The 23,409-nt window shown below is 35.6% G+C and overlaps 1 protein-coding gene across 4 annotated transcripts in view; it reads left to right on the forward strand.

The window, feature by feature from the left end:
• Positions 1–22,258, forward strand: part of CD47 (CD47 molecule) — a 73,991-nt gene extending 51,733 nt beyond the window's left edge. Inside the window, exons 4-11 of one of the 4 annotated variants that reach the window (XM_036746063.1) lie at positions 2,371–2,478; positions 5,898–5,990; positions 7,316–7,408; positions 8,899–8,991; positions 14,414–14,445; positions 16,874–16,898; positions 17,547–17,579; positions 20,754–22,258. In XM_036746063.1, the coding sequence (XP_036601958.1) occupies positions 2,371–2,478; positions 5,898–5,990; positions 7,316–7,408; positions 8,899–8,991; positions 14,414–14,445; positions 16,874–16,898; positions 17,547–17,579; positions 20,754–20,758 (482 nt within the window). In that variant the 3' untranslated portion in view covers positions 20,759–22,258. The remainder of the gene's footprint in view (positions 1–2,370; positions 2,479–5,897; positions 5,991–7,315; positions 7,409–8,898; positions 8,992–14,413; positions 14,446–16,873; positions 16,899–17,546; positions 17,580–20,753) is intronic. The other 3 variants (XM_036746064.1, XM_036746065.1, XM_036746066.1) reach the window with 3 other exon arrangements.
• Positions 22,259–23,409: the final 1,151 nt, after the last annotated feature.

A 23,409-nucleotide genomic window follows, 5' to 3' on the forward strand; every position in this document is an offset into this window, starting at 1 on the left:
GACATTCTGTGGATTCTTTTGATTGGCATTTTGTTTTCTGTTTTCAGAAGTTCTGTCAACTTTCTTGTAACTATTTCTTATATCATGATCAGATTTTTTAAAAAACTTATATTCTTCAAGGAGACACGATCCTTAAATTGTCTCTATTCATCCTGTCTTTGAGAGCTATGTGTTTTGTTTATATAGATTTAATATGTTCTTTTGACATTTTTGCTTCTCTTATTCTCAATTATCCTTCACTTAACTGTATTTATATTTAGGCAGGTTGGTGTTACAGTAGCTAAGAGTCCTGCACTTGGAGTCAGGAAGAACTGAATTCATCCTGTCCTCTGACACTTGCTAGCTATGTAATGTCAGGCAAGTAACCGGACTTAGCATCATTTCCTCATGTGTAAGATGGGAGTAATAATAATATCTACCAAACAGGGTTGTTGTGAGGACTAAGTGATAATAAATGTGCAGCGCCTTACAAACCTTAAAATGACATATGCATACTAGCTCTGGAAGCTGTTATTCCCAATCACTTGTTTTTCCTTTTGCTTCTGTAGAGAAACTTCACCACCATGGATTCAGGTTTTCCTGTTCGGTGAATTATTTCTGCTGTGTAAGCCATAAATTCTCTATTTTTCCCCCTTTTAGCTTTTGCTTTTAGGATTTTTATTCCTCTCTTGAACTGTTCATTAACACTCCACTGTGGTTATTTGTTCCATAGGGAATGCACAGGATCCTTTTTCCCATCAGGTATTGGTTCATTTTCCTTTGTCTTGCAACATTTATTTAGAAAGTTTTAACTCATTTAGATGTCTTGGTGGTCACTATCCCTTCTGTTTTAATATTTTCCCTGTTGATTTGTGCTCTAAGTTTTTAGCCAGATTTCTTCCTCCTAAAATCTTTGTTGGTTTTAGTCTTTTTCCGCCCCTGGTATTCTCATGTGGCACACTTTCTGACGTTTTCCCCCTTTGATGGCAGATTTAGTGTCACGGCTTTCTCAGCTTCCTCCCACATTGGGAAATTCATTTTCATCTGTTTCGTTCCCAAGTATGTTCTGGGTTTAGGGGTGCAAAACTGGGCCCAGCTGAAGCCAGGCCCTCTTCCTTAAGGCCTCATGCAATTCTTTCTCTTCCCTTCCTGCCCCCCCCCCCCCCCCCCGGCCATGCTGCATCCTGCTACATTTTTATGTCCTTTGGTTCTCTGACTCACCACTGCTGCAGTGTTCTACTGCCCCAGGATGAACAGTTTCCGCTTTTCCATGTCTCTTCTTCCTCTCCAAGGGGGTGGACAGAAATTTGATGTCTGGTGATTGTTGCCACAGAATGGTTGAGTGCGAATAGGGAAATGGTGTGCTGGCAGAGACTGCAGCAGCAGGAAGGGAATGCCAAGAGGATGCCAGAACATAAGTGAGTGAGGTGAGCTTAGCCTTCTCTGCTATCAATTCTTCAGGTCCTAATCTTGTTAGGCTTCTTGGTATTTTTACCTGTGGAGACAATGGCAGTTGCTTTACTTCTTGCACATAATTCCTATTTTGGGAAGTTTTTGAGAGTTCACAAAGCCTTGAGAAAATAAAACATCTAATCCTCCATTATCTGGGTCACTTGACCCAGAATTAGCAGTACTTACAGAGTCAGGGCTTGAACCTAGGTCTTCTGGACTCCAGGGAAATCTCCATCTATTTTGCTGTGCTGTCTCTCATAAAGTAATTGTTACAGCCAAACCAAAACATAATTAGAAACGTAAATCTTAAGTTTAATTTTTTAAATATTATCCGTAACATAACATGTGCTATCTTTGAGTTGACAGTATAGTTATTTTCAGAAAAAAATTATGATGCTAACTTATCTTTCCATAGTTTTTTTTAAATATAGAAATGATGTGGAATGAATATAAAAAATATTTCCTTTAATTTTCTTTTGAGTATGAAAACTCCAATTCTGTACATTTTATGTCCTGTTTTGCTATAAAAACTCATGGTTTACTTGATAATTTCATTTAATGTAACACAGAGCCTGCTCTTCTGGAATTTGTATGGTTCCATTCTTTTCACTCATTGTCAGTCCTATTAGTTTGGGAGTCACCCATCTGTCTTGTGGAGGATTCATGGGATACGCTAGCCAAGAAGGTATGGTAGGATGGCCACACCAAAGAGATCAGAGATCCTTCATGGCTTCATAGGGTCAGCATTTTAACTGTAATTTTCTATCTGAATGAAAAGTCTGAGGGAATGAAGCTGCCTAAATAAGTGATAAGACATTGTAGTTCAGTTGGACAGTTAGTTACTGTCATTGTATCTAGATACAAGAAAGAAGTTGTGGAAGCAAAATGCTCCTTTGTTAAGACTGAGTTGAAATAATTCTCTCTTTTTTTCCTTTTAAGCGCTTAAATATAAATCCAACTGTACAAGTGAGAAAACTATCGGATTAATTATTGCTGGATTAGCTCTCACTGTGGTAGTCATTGTTGGGGCTGTTCTCTTTGTGCCAGGTAAGTCATGCCAGGTAACAAAAGACAGTATCTCAGAGCATAATTGTCCTTTTTGCGTTAATTCAGTACAGTGTATTGTTTTAAAGTGGCATCAACTCAGGTACCTCTGGGCCCTGGGATATACTGACCACATGAGGCTCAATTTTAAGGTTAATTAGTCTATTTGTAAGTACTGAGTACCTACTATATTCCCATCAATAATATGCTAGGTGTTGTGTGAGAAGAAAAAATATTATAAGACCTACTGCCTGCTTATTTTCTTACTATAAGAACCTTGTTTTAGATATATAAAAAACGTGGATATGTATATAGATATGCACACATATAGGTTCATGTAAATTTTACATATTTACACATGTCTATATGCATATGTGTACAGATAAGTGTACATCACATAAATCATCACTTTATGTGTATGCAGATATGCTTGCACTGCATAATACTACACACGTACACATGTGTGTTTATAGTGCATATATACATGTGTGTGCATATCCTTGTAAAGGACTAAATAAACTGATATCTCTGTAAGGATTAGCGGAAGGGAGAAATCAGTAGGAGCTGATATGGCTAAATAAGGCTTTTGGGGAAAGATGGGGCTTGATTTGACCTTTGAAGAATTGGGTGGATAAGATTTGGATAGGTGGGGAGTTTTTCTTGGTAGAGAAAACTTCTGGAATGAGGGAGTGGACAGGTTGAGTCTCTTTAACCCAATGCTAAACACATATTGTTAGCAGAATGCTATGTTAGGAATTGGGAGAGGGGAGAAAAAAAGTTTAGATAAGATGCTTTCCTATCTAAATTGTAAGCTTCTTGAAAACTTACATTTTAGAGGGGCAGGTACATGACATATGTAAGTATTATTAAACAGAAGTTCAGAGAGATGAAAGCAAAGTGCTATGAGAGATTGTGCTTAGTAAATGTTTATTGATTGGAGGTGAAAAGGTCATTACTAATTAGGAAATTTGAGGGAAGTCTTCCTGGATAAGGTGGTACGTAAGTTAAGATTCAAAGTATTGATAGGAATTGAACAGGTAAAAGGGCAATGGGAGGCATTCTAGTGATGGGTAGGTAGCTATGTGATAGAAAATTCAGAACTTGATGGGGAATGGTGTATAGTTCAGTTTCGCTGAAATATAAAGAGTAGAGGGGAGTACTCCGAGATATAAGGCTTGAAAAATAAGCAGATTATAACAGATGTTCAACGCAAGGCTGTTTGGACGTTACTTAATCATAATTAGGAAGCCATTCCAGGGTTTTGAGCACAAGAGTAATATTACCAAATTTCTTAATAAAGATTAATCTGACAAAAATGTGAAGGGTGGTTTGGAGAGGTAGAAAGATTTGTTGAGGAGGTTACTGCAATAGTCCAGGCAGGTGGCAATAAGACTGTACTGGGGTGGTGGCAAATGGAGAGGATGAGAATGCTTATAAACACATTTCAGAGCTAGAAGCTTTACTTGATATCTGAATACAAAAAGAGAGTAGAGTTAAAGAAACACCATAAAGTTTCAAAGTAAGAGGCTAGGTGACTGGTGGTCATATAGTCATATTGGTCAATAGTGAATTCTGAAAGAGGTTTTTGGAGAAAGACAGTGAGGTCATTTTAGGGGCATATTGAATTTAAAGTACCCGTAGAACTTGCAGGGGGAGATGAAGGTCAAGAAAAAGGGAAAGGACAGGCTGGGGTTGGAAATTGGGAGCTTCCTTGATAGAAGATAATAGTTCAAGCTATAGGAGCCAAGAGATCAAGTGTAAAGAGAGAAAGGAAGGGGGTCAAGGACTGAGAGCACTGGAGAACACCTACCGTAAATTACTGGGAAGAGGGCAGTGAGCCATGGAAGGAAACAGCCAAGGGAGAAGAGAGCAGTGCAGAAGGAAGGGGGTGAGTCTGTCATGTCAGTGCCACAGAGAGGTAAGGAGGATGAAAACCGGAAAACATTCCAGATTTGTCAATTTGAAGTAGTTATTGATAGTTGAGAAAGCGGTTTTAGTAGAGTGCTAGAAGCCAGATTTCAAGGGATTAAGGACAGTGAGGAGACATTGGTTTTTAGAGAAAGCTGTCCAGGAAGAGTTATAGATGGTAACTGGTAGAGTTGGCAGTTCAAGGTAAGGTAAGCTTGCGTTAAAGAGGCTTTAGTGGATTTTAAACTCAGTATGAGCCAACATTATTTTTTTTTTAGTTAGGCACCCCTCCAGCCCCCCCGCCCCAATCTACCGTGACCTTGGGCTGAGGTCATAGTTCTATCGTATTCTGTCTCTTCTGGACTGTTGTGTTCGGTTCTGTTGCTGTGGTTTACGAAGGCTAGAGTGTTTGAAGATTGGTTGAAGGAATGGGTCATATTTAGCTTTGAAAAGAGAAGGCTTAGGGCAAATATGATAGTTGCCTTAAAATATTTGAAGGGTTGTCATGTGGAGGAAGATAGATTTGTTCAGTTTGGCCCCAGAAGACAATGAATGAAAGTTGCAAAGTGGTGGTAACTTATTTGTCAGGCAACTTCATGTCATGAAAATCTCATGATAACTAGAGTTGTCCAGAAGAGGAATAGGCTGCTTTGAGGGTACTGCTTCTCCTTCCTGAGATGTCTTCATATAGAGGCTGAGTGATCACTTGGTGAGTATGTTATATCAAGGATTCCTTTTGTGTGTGGATTAGTCTCAGTGGCCATTTTTGAGGTCTTATCAAGTTCTGTGACTCTGGTTTTTTTTGTTTTGTTTTTAAGGGAAATTCTGAGCATGTTTGCCATAGAGACAAACCTGAAGCAGTATACATGTTTGGAAAGTAGTCAGTAATAAGATTGGTAGTTAGCATGGGGATAAATGATGGAGAACTTTGAAAACCACCCAGAAGATTGTGGATTTGATATAATGGGCAGTAGGAAGTCATCATAGGCTTTTGAATTGAGGAATATTTTAAAATGTTAGGAGAAATTAATCTTGTCAGCAAGATGCAGATTGAATTAAATGGGAGAGAAATAGGAACTTGAGAGCACAGATTGGCATCTGTTGTAGTGATCTAGGCATGAAGTGATAAATATTAGAGAAGGGGTGAATGTGAGAGACTAACAGAACTTAGGGATAGATAAGATATAGAGAATTTAGAGAAGAGTAATGGAAGAATGCAAGTTACAGGCAAAAATTCAGTAGTTGGAAGTAGCGAATCAGTTTTAGGGGCAGGCAAGATGTTGAGTTCAGTTTTAGAAGAGCTGAATCTGAGGTGAAATTGGGTTTTGGTTGAGGCTTAATTACTGATCTTGCCACTTTATAACATTTAAGTTTCCTAACTTCTTCATATGAGAATAACATCTGTTCTATTCACTAAAATAGTTTAGAAAGTAAAAAGCTATAAAATATTTTATCTTTAATGTAGGTATAATTTAATATAACCAAAAAATTAAAATTATTTTTGCTCTTAACAGGTGAATATTCAGTAAAGAATGCTTCTGGACTTGGCTTAATTGTAATCCCTACTGTGACATTAGTGCTACTCCAGTATTGTGTATTTATGACAGGTAAGGATTCATTTGTTGTTATAGCATGATTCTCCCACTGCCCTTTATTTATTTCTTTTTCATCTTTGATGGAAATAATTTTTTAAAATTTTAAGCAAAAATTACTTCAAATACTTTTCAATTTATTCTTGGCATTATAACCTTTAAACTGTGATATAATTTTAAAGCTGCTTTAGGTATTGAAGGCATTCAGAACTTGAAAAAAGAGAGTTTTATTTCATGAACTATTTTCATATATATTTGATGTCAGTCAGTGGATTTGAAATCATGCTGTGTAATAGCTTGATGTTTCTTTTTATTCTTATCACAGTTTTGTCATCATAAAGGAAAAAAGCAAAGTAAAACCTTTACCACAAAGGATTTCTACATCTTAGATTTATATAAGAAATAAAAATAATATGGTCAACACATACTTTCTAATGGCTTTCTTTCAAAAATAAGCTGCGATAGATAAGCTATACTAATCCCTTTCCCACTTCTTTCTTCATTATTTGCATTATTAAAAAAAAAAGTCCTACAAAGTGGTACGGTAATTAATAAAGCAGAAAATGTCTTTTGGTCTTTTACTGGTAAACTTTGAACTTTATAATTTAATAGGGAGTGAGATGAATAGGCCATCATGTACATCAATCTTTAGTGCTTCAATTTAAAAAAAAAATGTGCTCCATGAAAATTCACACTATAATAAAATGTCATTTTAACTGATTTATTTTCCTTTGGTGATAAATTACCAAGATATTTTTTATTAATAAACCTTCTAATCTTTCTGGTATCTGTTAGTCTTTTGGTCATGTAAATGGAATGTAGTGCATTTTGAGAACATAGGGGGTTCATTTGTTATAAATTCAAAAACCTCATTAGGTGGCCAGGTAATTTGGTAGACATTGAGATGTTTATAAGAATGAACACATTTGCATAATGAAATTCTTCACCAGAGCAATTTTGTGTAAGCCTGAAAAATCCATATGGAAAGAAAAATATATAAAATACATGGGTATTATAAAAGTGTCATTCTTTAAGATATTACATGTTTTTAAAAATGTTGGGTTTAGCCTCCTGTCTGTTAGAATAAATTGTTAGTCTTTGGAATGAATGTAGAACAGAGGACTAGTACTTAGGTTTAATAGTCCTAAAGACTATTAGATTTCCAGGAAATGTAAACATCCTGTTATTTTTCTAATGACTTTTGCCTGTAATTTCCTGAAGTAAGGAACCAAAGAATTAGTATTCAGCTCTTTGATCTTAAACACCCAAAGAGAAATAAGAGCTTTTAAGGTTTCTGTTTCAAAAAGTTTTATTATTCTTTGTGATAATTTTTTTTCCAGCCTTTGGGATGACCCTCTTTGCCATTGGGATATTGATTCTGCAGATATTGGGTTACATACTTGCTATAATTGGACTAAGCCTATGCATCACAAGTAAGAAATACATTTTTTACATATGGGAGTCATATTTCATTTCATTTGCACTAATAGTGCTACAACATTGAAATAATTTCTCTTGACTTAAGTGGGATTTAAAAAAATTTTTTTTTTTAAATCTCATTTCCACCCAACAAGAACAATTTCTTTCTCCTTTACTACGAAAATATTTACTGTAGGTGGCTTGCCTGATCATTGGTTTAGGAGCGAAATTTTAGTTAGTACCTAGCTGGGAGGACTGCTAAAAAAAAATGGTTTCTGTTGAAGCCAAATAGGAACGGTGTTATTTTCTTCTTCTGGGACATTTGTTATATGGCAAAGGTATTTTTTTCTTAAAATATTTTCTTTCCATTTCACTAAAGGAGCTATGAGTGTTATAACAATGTTGTCTCACATTTTTACACCATTCCTCGGATGCTAGTTTACAAGTATTTACAAATCCATTAAGCACAGATTCTTTTCATCTCTTAAAGTCTATATAACATTTAGCAGCATTCCTGTTATTTAGTACTTAAGCAATCATAGTTACCTAAGCATATCATGCAGCTTATAAAAACTCAAGTGCCCCTTATTCTTCAAGAATTTTCCTTCTTGCATGAAAAGGCAGACCAATGCAAATAGATAAAACAAAACACGTTACTCCGTTCATTTGACAGGTATTTTAATAGAGACTTCTTTAAGCAGAGCATTGTGCTGGTTCCTAGGTACAACAGTAGGTTTTTATATGATAGTTCCTGCCCTCATGGAACTAAGAGGCTAATAATCGTAGGTATGTGAAATGGCATTGTCCTCTTAGATTTTGACAGTGAATTTGTAACTGGATAATCAGTAAGACAAGAATGAAGTTGCCTTGAAAAATTTACCTGTTAAACCTAGAGGAATTAAGAACATTTGATCCTGAATTTCTATCTAAAATAATAGATTTAATCATTGCAGCTGATTTTGTTGAAATAACTGAATCCAGAAACCCAGCCGCTTATGTTATAGAATAATATTCAGCTGTGTATAACTTTTTAAAGTTATAAAAATAAAGATAAAATTGTCATTTATCAAAGCTTTCATGGCATTTTTAGCATTTGCCCTTCAAATGACATCAAGTAAGTCATTCTTTTTTCTTGATAACTGAGAATAGTCATAGAGCTGCTGTTCTTTCTGCTGATAATAATAATAGTAACAGCAGCTGGCATGTAGGTACTATTATGGTTGGCAAAGCATTTTACTGATATCATTCCATTTGGTCCTCCTGACAGTTCTTCAAGGTAGGTGCTCTCATTGCCTCCATTTTTACATCTAAGGAAACTGAGGCTGAGAGGGTAAATGACTTATTCAGGGTCACATAGGATTTTAAATTTAGGTCTTCTTGATTTCAAGTCCAGCGCTCTACCCACCGCACTACCTTGCTATTACTGTTGTTATATATCTATATGGAACAGGTGAAACTGTTACATGTAAGCTTCTAATGTAAGTTCATATTTATTTTTTGCCAGAGTGTTCCCCTATGCAGGGCCCTCTCATGATTTCAGGCTTGGGCATCATTGCCCTTGCGGAATTGCTTGGTCTAGTTTACATGAAATTTGTGGGTAAGTAGAACTTACTTTCTGTCACTTTATTCGAAAACTTGAATTATGGAATTTAAACATTTTGCTTGATTTATTCAGTTTAGGGGCAGAAAGAATTATGAGAAGCTTGGAGTTTAAAAATAAGGTTATGAGAATAATAGTTCTTTGGGGTTGGAATTCTTTTCACAACAACTAATTTCAGTTATTTCAGACCATTCGGAGAGAGGAGACAGTTGGAATTAATAGGAAGCTTGTACCATAGTCTACCTTTAAATAAATGTCCACTTAGTTAAATTCAAGTTAGAGATGGGTTATTACCTGTTTTAATGAATAGAAAAGAATAATTTTGAATCAGAATATTAATTTGTGTGTATGTTAAAGTATCCGTGCAGCATCCTAGCCATTTGCAGATCAACCTACCCACAAACTGGTAGATGTGATGGCTTTTCATGTGCAGAGAATAATACAGAATTAATATAAAACTTTAAAACTCATTAAAAATGCTAATCTATTTTCATTCATTTTAAAAGCAGTGAATTCTAAAGCATGTTTTAAAAGCTTATTAAATAAATAGGAAATTACATTCTGCTCTAAAATACTTTTTTTTTACTTTAGTGTTTTAGAATTCAAACTTTGTAGGGTTTAGAATTTTTTTCTTTAAATTATTGTTTTTAAACTTGGCACTTGAGCCAAATCTTATATACCAATTTGTAGAAAATCTGATTTCTGCAAATGACTTTTAATTTGTATATGGGTACTTCCAAGTGATAAAATGATAGAGCCTCAGAGGGCAGCTAGTCAGTAAGTACCTGCTGTGTGCCAGGCGTACCAACCTTCACCCAAAACAAGCTTTTCCTTTATAAGATCCTCAACAACTGATCATGTAGTCTCTGCTTGAAGATGTCTGATATCACAGTCTAATTTCATTTTTTGCATAGTTCTAATTATTAAGAGGCTTTTTCTTATATTAAACTAAAAACTGCTTCCTCACTCTATTCATTGCTTCTGATTATACTCTTACAAAGGAGAAAGATTTACTTTCTCATGTATCAATTTTTCAAAAGGGATTGGAAAGAATTTGTTCTTTTAAATGGATTTAACATCCCCTCTGCCCCCATTTGGTTTACACTATTTATTGCTTAATCAACATCTTTTGCATAAGTAAAAACAGCTTAAAAAAAATAGCAACAACCCAAAACCAACTTCTATCTAGATTATTTTAGATTTCAAGTTAGTGGAGCCAAAGTTGATGAGGTCTGTCTTCATATACTAATATTTACTTTATTCGGTAGATGTATTTCATTTAAAGTTGTATAAATCAATTTTTTTGTAAATCAGATCAATTTTTAAGTGACATATTATCATTTCAAAATGTTGACTTCCTTTCTGAGTTGACAGCCATCAGTGAATCCCACTAAGTTCCTATGTTGTCCATTCTGGGTTTTCACCCATATAATTAATGACCTACAGATAGCAAAAATACACACACACACATATGTATAGCTCACTATTTAAAGGAAACTCTTATGTAACTGGTCTTACTCTAGTTCAGCTGTAATTTCAGTGGGCATTTTCGCAGTCAAGTTCTAAACCTTTCTTTCTCACATCTGCAAAATATGACTAATAATCTCAAGGCAGTATCAACTTCTTTGGTAATTTTAGACATATACAAAGGCTTGATGCAGATTCTGTTTTTATTAATCTAATGTGGATTGAGAGTAATCATCGCATATATGGTTCTTAAAACTGAAAGGTGACACTGCTGATTTAGCAAATGTGCTCATAACCTAAAATGTCTATTCTGCTGTGATCAAATAGTATGAGTTGTCTCTAGCTGGAAGAGCCCTTTTTCTTTTCTTCCCTGATAGCCTATCTAACCTCCCCTGTGATGTGTTACCATTTATATTTCTCTTCCTCCCTAGAAGTTGATGGCCTTTTGCTTCTAATCTCTGTTTGCCACAGCCAGTGGTTTATAAACAGATCTCTGTAGCAGCATATTAGAAAACCACAGATTAACTGTGTTGTGTCTTTGTTTGTTTTGTTAAACATTTCCCAATTATATCCATATCTTGTTCTGGGTAGCACTGGGGAGTTTTGCAGGCTGACAATGAGTTCGATAGCTCTGATTTATAGAATAATTGCCACTGGGCTCAGAAATACTTCCATTAGTGAGGAGAGCATTTCTTTAGCCTCCATTACTAGAATTTTATATGCTATAGTTCTAACCTGACACTTTACAGTAATTGTGAATTTAGTAAACTTTCCCCCCATGTTTCTTTGTTTGCCCACACTGGGAATACTGCGACCTAGAAAGCAGGATCTGGGCAATTACAAATTTCAATTTTGGAAAAAAGCCATTCAATATATTACCAATCTAACATGTATTACCATATGTAAGGCACTGTTAACACAAAGACAGAAAACACTATAACAAAACAACCCCTGCCCCCAAGGAGCTTGCATTCTCCTGATAGCAAATTTCTGACAAGCACCTAGAATTATTATTTTTTCAACTTTACACAATTTTGGACTTAATATGTGTTAAGACCATGGTCTTACATCTTATTGAGAGTATCTTAAATTAACTTTTCAAACAAACTTGTTTGATGCCAGAGTTGAGAGGCACACCTTCGGTCAGTTGATGGACAAGAAGAGAAAAGGTACAGGGGAGTTTCTATTTAGGTGGTGGTGCTGTAGACTTAAGCATTTATGTATCTTCCTTGTTCATATACATAATGTAACATTAAGGTTGCAAATTTGAACATACTGATCTGGAAGTAAAAACAGAATGTTTCCATCAGTTCTCCCCATTACCCATGTTCTCCTTTAGAATAGCCTTGTTCACATATTACTTACTAAGCATTAAACTATTTAATTCTGAAACTCTTACTCTGTACTGTCCCCTGCATGGTGAGTTAACTGCTCTTATGAAAATTTAAAATTGTGCATTTTTCTTCATTAAGTATTTACATTTGTAGCCTTAATTGTAACATTATTGTAAAATTCTAGCATTCATTTTCTGGAGTTTTTTTGGTGTTTAGATAGTGACAAAAGGCAACAAAGATGAGAATAAAAACTTAAGGGGATAGAATAAGAAAGAAGATTAAAGGGGGCTAATTAGAATCACTAAGGCTTCTTTCTTAGGGTTCCCATGTATCACTTGCACTTGGAGAGTCTCCCTACTTAAAAAAAAAAGCCATTCCAATACATTAGTGTTCAATCGAATTCTTATATAAGCAAATCTAGGTTGATATAAGTCACTTTATCATCAGATTTACTTCTGGACTGTGAAGGAAAGGGAGGACACTGGCTGAGCCAAGCAAAGTTTTTACTGATTATTTTGAAACTAGAAAGTAAGTTGTAAGATGTATTGAAGGGCAGAAGAGAAATTCTAGGGTCACTGCATTGGAAACATGGTTCTATCCGTATGGATTAGGGTTTAAATAATGCTTAAAAAGAACTTGACACTCAAGATATTATGGCCTTGGCTGCAACATTTAACTCTGATATGGCTTATCAGGAAGGATTAATATTTATTTTCATTTACACAGAGCACTGAGGTTTATAAAACACTTTTCTTACAACAAATTTATTAAGTGGAATTTAGGTAGAAACAGAACATCTAATAACATCTGGCTTTTATGTACTTAGATTTGTCTGGTCAGGGATCTGATCTGGTCAGCAGATATGGTTGTTACCATTGTTTATAGATGTGTTTCATCAATGTACCCAGGCAAGATTGTCTTACAAATAACTCCCTAAAAATAGGAATCAGATACTTAGGGAGATGGAAACACAAACCAAAGTATTTTCTTTAAATGTTGTTTTGGAGGAAATAGTAGGTGTTGTGCCTACACAAAAACACAGTCCTGCTAAGAAACACAACTCAATGGCTTAAGGTCAAATTTTGTACCCCTAGCAAAAATTTCAGATAGAATCCTCATTTCTTTTATAAATTGCATTATGCGTATGTTGAGAAGGGGCCCTGCAAGAGGAAGATTTGACTGAAGTTCATGCTGTCAGCTTAAAGTTTTATGAAAGTGTAAATGTCTGGTAAATTTCTGTAATTCTTAATTGTCAAGAAGAAAGCAAATAGTACTTGAGCTTACCACAGCATTAATAGTCTCCTCCCCTTTTTAGACAGAGTTCTTACCTTCATTAAGTCAGAAGATTTCCCCACCATGAGTGACCCTATGCACTTTTCAAGAAAGGGCTCTGAAAATGGTAGCTTCCCCAGGAGGCATAACTATATCTGCTAATTCCATTCCTGAGCTGTCATATTTTTTACACAAAAACCAGTTGTACAAAGTATAGTAAGAGGACAAAAGACTACTTACTGTAAGGAAAACAAACCAAAAAAACCACACCACCATGCTCAGGATGAATTTTCTCTTGGAATATATTGGTAGCAACATTTCTTTGATAATGAAACAATTCCAGTCCAAAAATTACAATAGTTTATTCTCAATTAACTACCAACTGATTTGACTGGGAATTACCTGAAGAATAGTAATAATAGTAATTAATAAATAATCTGTATGACGTTGAGCTGACACATGCTGCCAAGTTATTATCAAGATTGCAATTCTCCAGACTGCTTGCTGTAGAAATGGCTTCAACCACTCTGATGTCCTCCTCCTCTCTTGATGTTTTAGGTCAAAGCTGTACTTTCTCTTTCCATTCAATTCCCCCTCCTTTCTGTACTTCACTATCCTACTCACAGCCATCTGTCCTTTACCTCTAACCAATTAGACCTAGCTGATACTAAACTAGTGAAAAGTTTAGCAAAAAAAATAAAAAGAGAAATCTCCAAAGAAATTTATCATAAATGGGACCTGCTAGGAATGGCTAATAATTCTTTGAATCATCGCCTTTGGGGATTTTCAGGGTATCCTAGCAGAGTTAATCTTTTTAAAATCATTTTTCAATTCACTGTATTTTCTTTTGTTTGTTAGGATTCTGGAATACTCTAAACCAGGAAGATTAGGGAAGTTATAAGTAGATCTAGAGAATTAGAGTAATAAATTCAAGGAGATAGGAGGAAGAACAGACTCTACTCTCCTTTCCCACCATACACTCCAAATTGGAGGGGGGTGGTGTGGGTGAGGGTGAGGGGTTGGTGTGAATGACCACTTATGTGTTCATCCATCGGATGGCTCAGCTAGTATAAGTGACAGACTATATGTATTTAGGTGTATACATAAGTGTACGTATTCCCTATTCTGGGAGATTATTTGTCACTTCTTTCTTCCATCAGTACAAATGCTGAATGATACACTCAATTTTTAATAGAAGACCAAGGCTAGAATGCTTTTTAGGTAGTATCTGACATCTTCAGTTTTGGAATTGAACTATTTTGAACTTAATAAAATTAAGTACCATTTGTCTTAACCTTCTTTGTGAAATTCTTTTCCTCTCTTTTTTGATATTTTAATGATTTCAGCTTCCAATCAGAAGACTATACCACCATCTAGGGTAAGTTTCTATTTAGATAATGAATTGCAAGCCTCTGATGAATGAAGAAATTGCTAATGGTGTATACTGAACATTTTGTTCACTACCAAGAGGTAGAGAGTTGATGATACTCCATTGGAGTTGATGTTCCCCAGTTTTCCGGGTTATTATTTCTTAATGAGTAGACACAGTTCTATCCATGTAGTATTAGCAGCAAAGGAATGAATTGAATGGGCTTTAAAAATCATATTGATATCTCTTATTCAGACTATGAAGTTTACTTTTACAAATATTGCTTATTAACCGTATACTTGTGACAGTAAATAAGACCAATATACAATTCTTACCATGATCAATTGTTGTAGAAAGAGAAATTTAATTTCAGTTTTTTTCTTAGATCTTGTTGCAGGTAGGAAAGAGAGCAAACCAAGGGCTATTCAAGGACATTGTGAGCCTATGGCTATAGGTCCTGAGACAAGAATGTTCCAGGAAAAGTAGGAGCCACCTTGTGTGGACAACAGGGTAAAAGTAAGCCAGGGACACTAATAACCTTCATCTATAGGCCTTGAGGCAGAAGGGTAACAGAGAAGCTGAGGAGTGAGACAGAAATACAGGAAGCCTGCAGAAGCTCAAACCTTGAGGGCAGTGATAATCATGGGACTTGCTTCAGACAAATCTAAGAAAAAAAACATAAGAAAGAAGTAATTGAAGACTAAATTAATCCTAAAGAATTGATAGGTCAAGGAACAAATTGTAGAAATAATAGTTATTAATTCATTCAAGAAAATGTCAACAAAAAGACTGTTGAAAAAAATTGGGAGGCGGTCAAAAAGTCCTTAGGGGAAAATTCCAATCTCTGAACACTTTCATTGCATAAGTGAGAAAGAACAGATAAAGGATTGGACATGCAATGAGGGAAAAAAAAATCCAACCTAAAAGAGCAATGAATCAAAAAATTCCAACTAATATCAGTATAGAAATTCTGAAAATAAAAAAAAATTAATGAAGTAGAAAGCAAAAAATGCCTTAATCGAATTGATAAATAAAATTAGTTTTTTCAACAAAAGTAAAATAAACAGCTAGTTTGCTTAAAAGAGAAAAACCAAATCACCAGTATCAAAAATCAAAAAAGAATAAAGAAGAAATGAATGGAAATTATTAGAAAATATTTTGCCTAATTATATGCCAAAAGAACTGACAGTGTAAATGGATAAATATTTATATAAATATAAAACAATCTAAGTTATCAGAACAAAAAAAGATAACCTAACCTTAGAAAAAGTAGATTAATCAAGCCCTAAATAAACTCACAAAGGAAAAAAAAACCTAGGACCATATGGTCTATCAAACATTCAAAAGGCAGTTAATTTCACTATCATATAAATTATTTGCAACATTTCCCTTTTGGTGTTAAAACAATAAAGTTTGTGAATTAGTTTCTTTCTCTTTTCCATTTCAATAACTTTTTCTTCTTGAACTCAATCAAATTTTGCTATACCTTCGATAGTATAGATTTTATACATATGTATTATATTAGATTTTATTAGATATTATAGATATTATACTAGTCAAGAGCACAGAGGTGATCTGGAGAGAGAAAATAAAAGGAAAAACTTTGAAGCAAGTATTTCAGAAGTAGTGCTAGGCCCAAGAGGCATTGCATGGGAAAAAACTATTTTATTCAGCTCATTATAGAGATTTAATCAGAGCTTGACCATTTTCACTTCACCAGAAATGATCCAAGTCAAGACCTGCTGGTGACAATAGGTTAAAGACACATCTTAAATGTTTTGTCTAAAAAATATATATGCCTGAAAAGCTACAAAAATCCATTTTTGTGTACCTCCTTACCCCAAAAGGTATTGGAATCAACAGCTAAGCTAATGTTACTCAGCCTCTTGGGTTCTCTGTTTCTTCTTCTGTAAAATGAGTGGGTTGGACCAGATGACCTCTAAAGTCCTTCCCAGCTCTAATTCTATGATCTATAATAGTGTGTGTGTATATATATGGATACACACACACACATATATATAATACAGTATAATTTCGTGATGACTGTTACTTGTTGAATATTCCCTCTGTGTTTCATAGTTCAATTTGGCAGGTTTTTAAGGTGATTTTATCCATTCCCATTCCTTGCAGAAATAATATTTTAACTGCTTTTTTTTTGTTTTGTTGATTATTGTTATTTGTGGCTTTAATTTAAAAAAAATAATAAATCACTTCTTTCCTGGAAAGAATAATTCTTGATAGGAAATAAGTAATAAGAATACACTTATTATTTAAGTTAATGAGCTAAGTTAGTATTATTAGCTTATAACTTTTATTTCCTTGCATGTTTAGATGTTAGAATCCATTGTATTGTGAAGTACTAGCTTCAAGCAGCCTAAGTATGAAAGGGCATGAAATAAATACAGTTTTTATATAATGTATTTTAAATATTTTCCAGAAAGCTGTAGAGGAACCCCTTAATGGTAGGTGTTTATATCAGCTTGTTTATTCTGGGTTTTTTTTTTTTCCCCAAAAACCAGTTCCTAAATTGGACTGGCTCAGTAGTATAGAAGAGAGTGCTTCTACCATACTTTGTGGAAAACCGAAGTTCTTCTTAACCTTTTTTTCTTAAGTCATTAAGAGTTCAGAGCGTTGCTATTGTGATGCTCTCAACTCTGAGATAATGTAGTGTCTCCTGTCACTACTGTACTTGCCTCTGCAGGTCCAAGTCAAGAGTAGTATCTGAAAAGAAAACTTTCCCACCTAAATTTGTTGCCACAGTGGTTCAAAGTGAACCTTCCAAGTTCTGGATTTTAGTGGCAAAACCTTAAGATTCCATCATGGGGCAAGGCCAGATTTCTGGGTTTCTTAAAACCTAGACTAAACTAAGACTTCTTTAGATTGACCCTGCTGGGATGGGGGATGGAGAGGGAGGAAGGAGTAAGTATAGCATCCAAAGAACCCAACCATACTTCATTGAAGTTTTTTAGTTTTTTGAAAGTAGCCCTCAAAATTAAATAGGTTTTATAGAAGTTAGATAGTTGGCATGATATTTCTAATTCTTTATTTGGCCTTAATTGCTAATTGTGTAAAATTTCTAACCGCTTGCTTGGCTTGTTACTAATTCTTAGCGTTTAAAGAGTCAAAAGGAATGATGAATGATGGTGAGTATTAAACTCAGTTGCAAATATAGACTTATTTCAATCTAGGAATTAAAAAAACCAATATTTTTGCATTGGTGTTCGTAACACTGCTGTGATATAAAAGAGATGCTGTCATGTCGTGAAGGTGCCAAAATCTTTTAAGATGTAAACCTTCCTTTCTGTGGAGTCATGGTTTCAGATCATCTCCTACCCCCTGAAAAAAAACAAAAACTTTAACTTGTCAAAAATGTTGCTTGTTTTTATAAAACACAAAAATGATCTGGACAAGTGGTGTCAGACTCACACAGAAATGAGACCACTAAACCATGCATAAGGATCCCTGTAGCCCATATTGACTTTAAAAACCACATAACTGACATTATCCATGTTTTGTTATATTTGTATTTATTTTGTTAAGTATCTTCCAATTACATTTTAATTTGGTTCAGGCTGTCCTAAGACATATTATGGGCTACATATGCAGTCTGGATGTTCAGTACCTCTGATCTAGAGTTTCTCTTTATCTTGACAGAATCTCTTTTATACTTGTATCATCATCTTTGAGGACTTAATATCTCTATGCTTTCATGCAGGAACTTTGTTCAAATTTTTTGAAGGAGAATTTTTAAAAAAGATCCCCAATATAGTGATATTTAGTTCCCTCCCATACTTTTTCATAAAGTATAGGCCTGCCTATGTAACTTCCTCATTCAATAAACTCTAGTGGCTCCTTATTACTTCCAGGTTCAACTATAAAGTCCTCTCTTCGTAACTTTGCTTCTTCCTACCATTGGAATCTTCTTGCCCCTCTCCCCCTCCCCTGCTTTTTTTAGGGTCATGGGGACTAGCTGTCTTGAGACCTTGAATACTTTCCCATCTCACCTCCACCTCTTAGCTTTTCTGGCTTCGTTGAGATCTGAGTTCAGGTACCTCCTTCTGCACAAGGTTTTTCCAAGTTCCTCCTGGCTGCCTTCTCCTCTGTGATTACCACCCCTCTACTCTACATATCTTGTATGAATCTAGTTATTTACATGTTGTCTTCCATGTTAGAACATGAGCTATTTGAGGGCAGGGACTATTTTTACATTTCTTTGTATCCCACAGTGCTTGGCATAAAATAAGCCCTTAATACTTTTTGATTGTTTACAAGTATACCTTTTCATTATTTACATTTTCATAAGCATGTTATTGGTTTTTCCTTTCTGAAAATACAAGTTCTGAAATATTAATGTCCTATGGATTCATTTTTCCCCTGTGTGTTTTTGATTTTCCATAATTTTTAAAAAGATTTACGTGGTAAATATTTACAGTGTTTCCTTGGTCCTGCATGAAAGAGTATGAGATATAGAGTGGATAGCTTATGTTAATGTTGTAGATTGTTGGTCTTTCCTATGTTGCTTTAAAGGCTGTGACCTAAAAGAAGGAATGGTGGGTTTGGATTCTGGGAGATCTAGTTTTTGGAATCTTGTTTTTGACATTTACTACCCCTCTTTGCCTCAGTTTCCTCATCTATAAAATGGAGATAAAAATAAGTCTAGGACCTAAGAGGCCCAAATAGATCATGCATGTCAAGTGCTTTGCAAAATTTAAAGCACTATATAAATACCACTTTTTAAAAATCTTTTTATCATCTCAGAAACAAAAGGCAACACTGAATTAAGAGGGCCTGTATTCTTATTCCGTTAATTTCTCCATGGTATTGTCAACATTTAGCTAATTTCTAAAATCTATTATGTGTTGATGAAGCCTTTTGAAAATAGCAATTGAGCCTCTGTAGAGTAGGGATCTGTGTCAGTGAGGCAATAAACACAACGTAGATGATAACTGTCCAAATGCCTGTGTGGTTCGGTATCACAAAGTATGAGAGACTCCACAGAGAAGGTAGAAGAAGTAAAGCATTAATTCAGACACCAAAGAACCACATTGCACAAGCCCTTTATCTAATCTATCAGAGCAGTAAAACGTTCAGTACATAATATCACAACATGGAGCCTCACCATCCCAAAACCTCTCAGACCCCCTGCTGGGGTCTTCCCAAAGACAAACTCAGAGTACAGCTAAGTCAGTCTTTTCAGCTGTAACTATCATGAGGGTGGCCATTAGCAGCCATAACTGCTCTCTCTCCCCCTTCTCTCTCTGTTTCCTGTGACATAACTTCATTTTCCTGTCAGGAAGCTCCTCCTACCACATGTGACCTAGGCTTCTTGTGACATAAACAGGTCACGTGGCCTATTAATGGGTGGGAAAGATCTTCAACTCTAAATTGCTGCTACAGGATCACAAAAAATTCTTTACTAGTATTGGTTTGTGTCATAGCCTTTTTTAGCAACATGCTTCACTTGTTAATTTGTTTGGAGAAGATTGGGGAAGATTCTGTTAATTTTTACTTAGTTGTAATTTAAGAGTAGATAGAAAGCCATTTGAAAGAGAACTGGTTTCTGTGGAATATGGTAATGTGAAGTCCCTTGTTTACCTGTACCCACATTCTGGTGATCTATATCTTTTTTTCTTAATGCTTTTTCCTGTTATGTCTCATTTCCTTATAGTTTTGGAAAGACAGTAAGACATTAAAAGACAAGTATGAGAACTTTGAGTCCTCGGTACTACATCTCATCTTTTGTTTAACGATTTACTGTCTTTTTAGCCAATATTTTTAGAGAAATGTAATGAATGGAATCGATGACAATTAGATATTTCTTCTGGACATAATTCCTCTTAATTAGGTTAAAAGTTGATTAGAATTTTTGATACTTTCACAAATCTTTTTTTTTCTTTTTCCTTTTTGTGGAGGAGGGAGGGCAGGGCAATTGCGGTTAAGTGACTTGCCCAAGGTCACACAGCTTGTAAGTGTGTTGCATGTCTGAGGCCAGATTTGAACTTCGGTCCTCCTGACTCCAGGGCCGGTGCTCTACTCACTGTGCCACCTAGCTGCCCCACCCCCCCACTTCCACAAATCTTGATTGATGGCTCAATGATTCTTAAATTGTATATATCATCAATTGTTCTGCTCTTAAAACTAATGAGGCTGCAGGTTGCTGCTGAGGGAGCAGTGTGCTGGTCCTCAGGTGCCATATCGTACCTGATTGTAAAGTTGCTATTTGAGTTGCTCTTTAAATAGTGTGAAAGAGATGCATTAACTTGCTGAATGAAAATGCCCTTGAATATTGACTTCATGTTTGCTCTTTAATTCTGCAGAGTAATTGAAAAGGAATGATGGACTCTGATGTGGAGGATAGTAGATGTGAATGGAATATACTTGTGCTCAAACACCATGGCCTGGATTCGCTTTCTGAAGAGAAGAAAAGGAGGAAATTCACCGGTTTGCATCACCCTTAAATGATTGCTACAGTTAAGTTTATATTCAAAACAGCTGTAATTTAGTTAATTAAAAATTTATAAAGATGTATATTGTATTGCCCAATTGAGAACTAGTTTGGGGGGAATCATTTTGGTTTATTGTTCATAGGGACAAAGGTAGAGGTTGTACCTTTCCAGAATGATACCTTTATCAAACCCCATGTCTTTATTTCCCGTAATTTGTTGGGTTTCTAAAAACTGGTTAAAGGTAAAATTGACCCTGTACCAGCTGGTGGCTGCTCCAAGGAGTCTATGACACACGAAAATCAATAGTTTCCATCTCACTTTGAAGGATAGCATTCCCAGGAGCACATTTGGCAGGCAGTGTTTATTGGGCCACAGAATATCTCTGCTACTTCTGGGTCAGGAGAAATCGTTCATTTAGGGTCAGGTCAAAAGTCCCTTGCATCTTGCATTGCTGCCTAGTGTTTGTCATATGTGGATAGAGGCCTTCATTCTGGAGAGGTTACCACTCTTGCATCTTTGCTAAATGTGAAATGTAATAGTCAAAAACTTCTCTAGATTCTGGTTGTTAACTGAGGCCCTGCAGCTTAACCTTGTGATTTTCTTGATATTTGTTTTTTGTTTTGCTTTGTCCCCACAACCTTTTAAATCCTGTCTTGTCCTCCTGTTAATTGCTCTGTCTTACAAGATGTTGAGTCTTTCCTCTTCCTTGAATCAGGTCCTGTGACAAACTCCTATCAGGTTGCTGAAAGGGATGGGTTTTGTTCCCAGAGCACCGCTTTCCAGTCTTAATTTTTTGGCAAAAATAACATCAGCATTCCCTTCCCCTAAACTGAGGGTATTATCCAGTGTTATTTCACATATTTTTGGGTCTGGGGCATGAAAAACCAAGATGGAGATTTGAGCTTTGTTCCCCTGCATGGCAGTACAGCATAGTTGCATCACCATCAGGCCAGCTCCTCCAGAGGGCCTTTTTTTTAACTACTGTCGTATCTATGTTGCATGGAAAAACAACTCACCACCACCATCCTCTCGTATTCCCACCTCAACCTCTCCCTTCTCTAAAGACTAAAAAGTTAAAAAAAAAACAAACCACAAAACCTTTCCTACCCTGGTTTGAAGTTTAGCATTATGGCAGCTGTGATTGCCTGTACTTTTAGATTATTAGCACTCGTTTTTACCTTGTTCATGTGTCTGTGAGTGAGTGTGTGTCTGTCTGTCTGTGTGTTTGTGTGATAGGCACATGCTTGTTTCATGTGGACAATTGGGGTGAAAAGAGCAAATACCAATTTTTCTACTTTTAGTAGAATTATTTAAAACAAAGGTGTTTATTAGATAGAATTGGTCATTAAAGTAATTTGGTTATCAAAAAAAGTCAATTGTCCGGCTTTGTGCTCATTAATATCCTTAAGTACCAGCCTTTTTTCCCAGTTTGTATAATACAATGGTCATATCTGTGGTTGCATTGATGATGGTTATTTCTTAGTCCACCGAATGTTCCCATGTGCCTCTTTTGTATGCTACTTCAATACTACTCAACTTAATTTTCATATTTCATGTTGGGACCAAGTGGTTTGTCCTCGGCAGACCAAAATTTAATGACCTTTTGATGCCTCACAAAAAATCAAGACACTTTTTACAAAGCCAGCTCTATTTTTTTTTTAATACTTTGCTTTTTTCCTTCCCACCCTTTGTGGTGTTATTCAAAATATTGGCATAAATAGAGGAGCTGGGTTGCAGGAAGTCCATCAATTCCTGCTGCTCATCTTACCTCCCTGAATTATTTCCACTTTGGGAGAATAAAGAGGGAATCTATGTTGATAAAATTTAAAAATAGAGCAGCTGAAATTGCAAAAGTCCAAATCTCTGTTTTTAAGAGGATTTTTCCAGTGAATTCCTCACTGAATTTCCATTGTCCTTTTTAAAAAAAAAATACAGTGAACTCCCAGTAATTCAGGGACAGTTATGCAGGAAGTATCCTTACTTTTATATTCTCCCTATTCCTGCCTGCCATCAAAGCAATTCTATCAGAAAGTGGCAGGAGGAAGATTATGAAGAGGAAACTAAATGAACCAATCATGTTTTCCAAAGGCACGTGATACAGTGCTTGGCACACTGGTGCTTAATAAATGCTTGCTAATCGATTTGCTACCAGCTCTGGAAAAGGTTTCACTGGGGGGAGGATATTGAAACCACCAGCCAGAGTAGGTTGTTGTTTTTTTTTTAATATTCATTTATTTAATTTTAAAAAGACAATAACTCCTATCGTCTTCCTTAGTTTCCCACGTTGCATTCATTGCTTAGTTTTTGTTTTTTTTTTAATTCCTGCCTCCATAATATTTTCCAGATTCCCTCTCCTGTCTCTCCATTCCAGTGTGGTTATTTCTTAACTACATGACACCTCAGCTACTAAAATATGCTAAGCACCTACCATATATCTATTATTTTTGTTAAGCTCACTACCCCATGGAGGAGTCATGTAGTGGAAAGAGTACTGAACCTGGGAATCCTGAGACCTCAGTTTTAGCCT

Source organism: Trichosurus vulpecula, chromosome 2 (genome assembly GCF_011100635.1).
Source record: "Trichosurus vulpecula isolate mTriVul1 chromosome 2, mTriVul1.pri, whole genome shotgun sequence".
Taxonomy (NCBI): Eukaryota; Metazoa; Chordata; class Mammalia; order Diprotodontia; family Phalangeridae; genus Trichosurus; species Trichosurus vulpecula.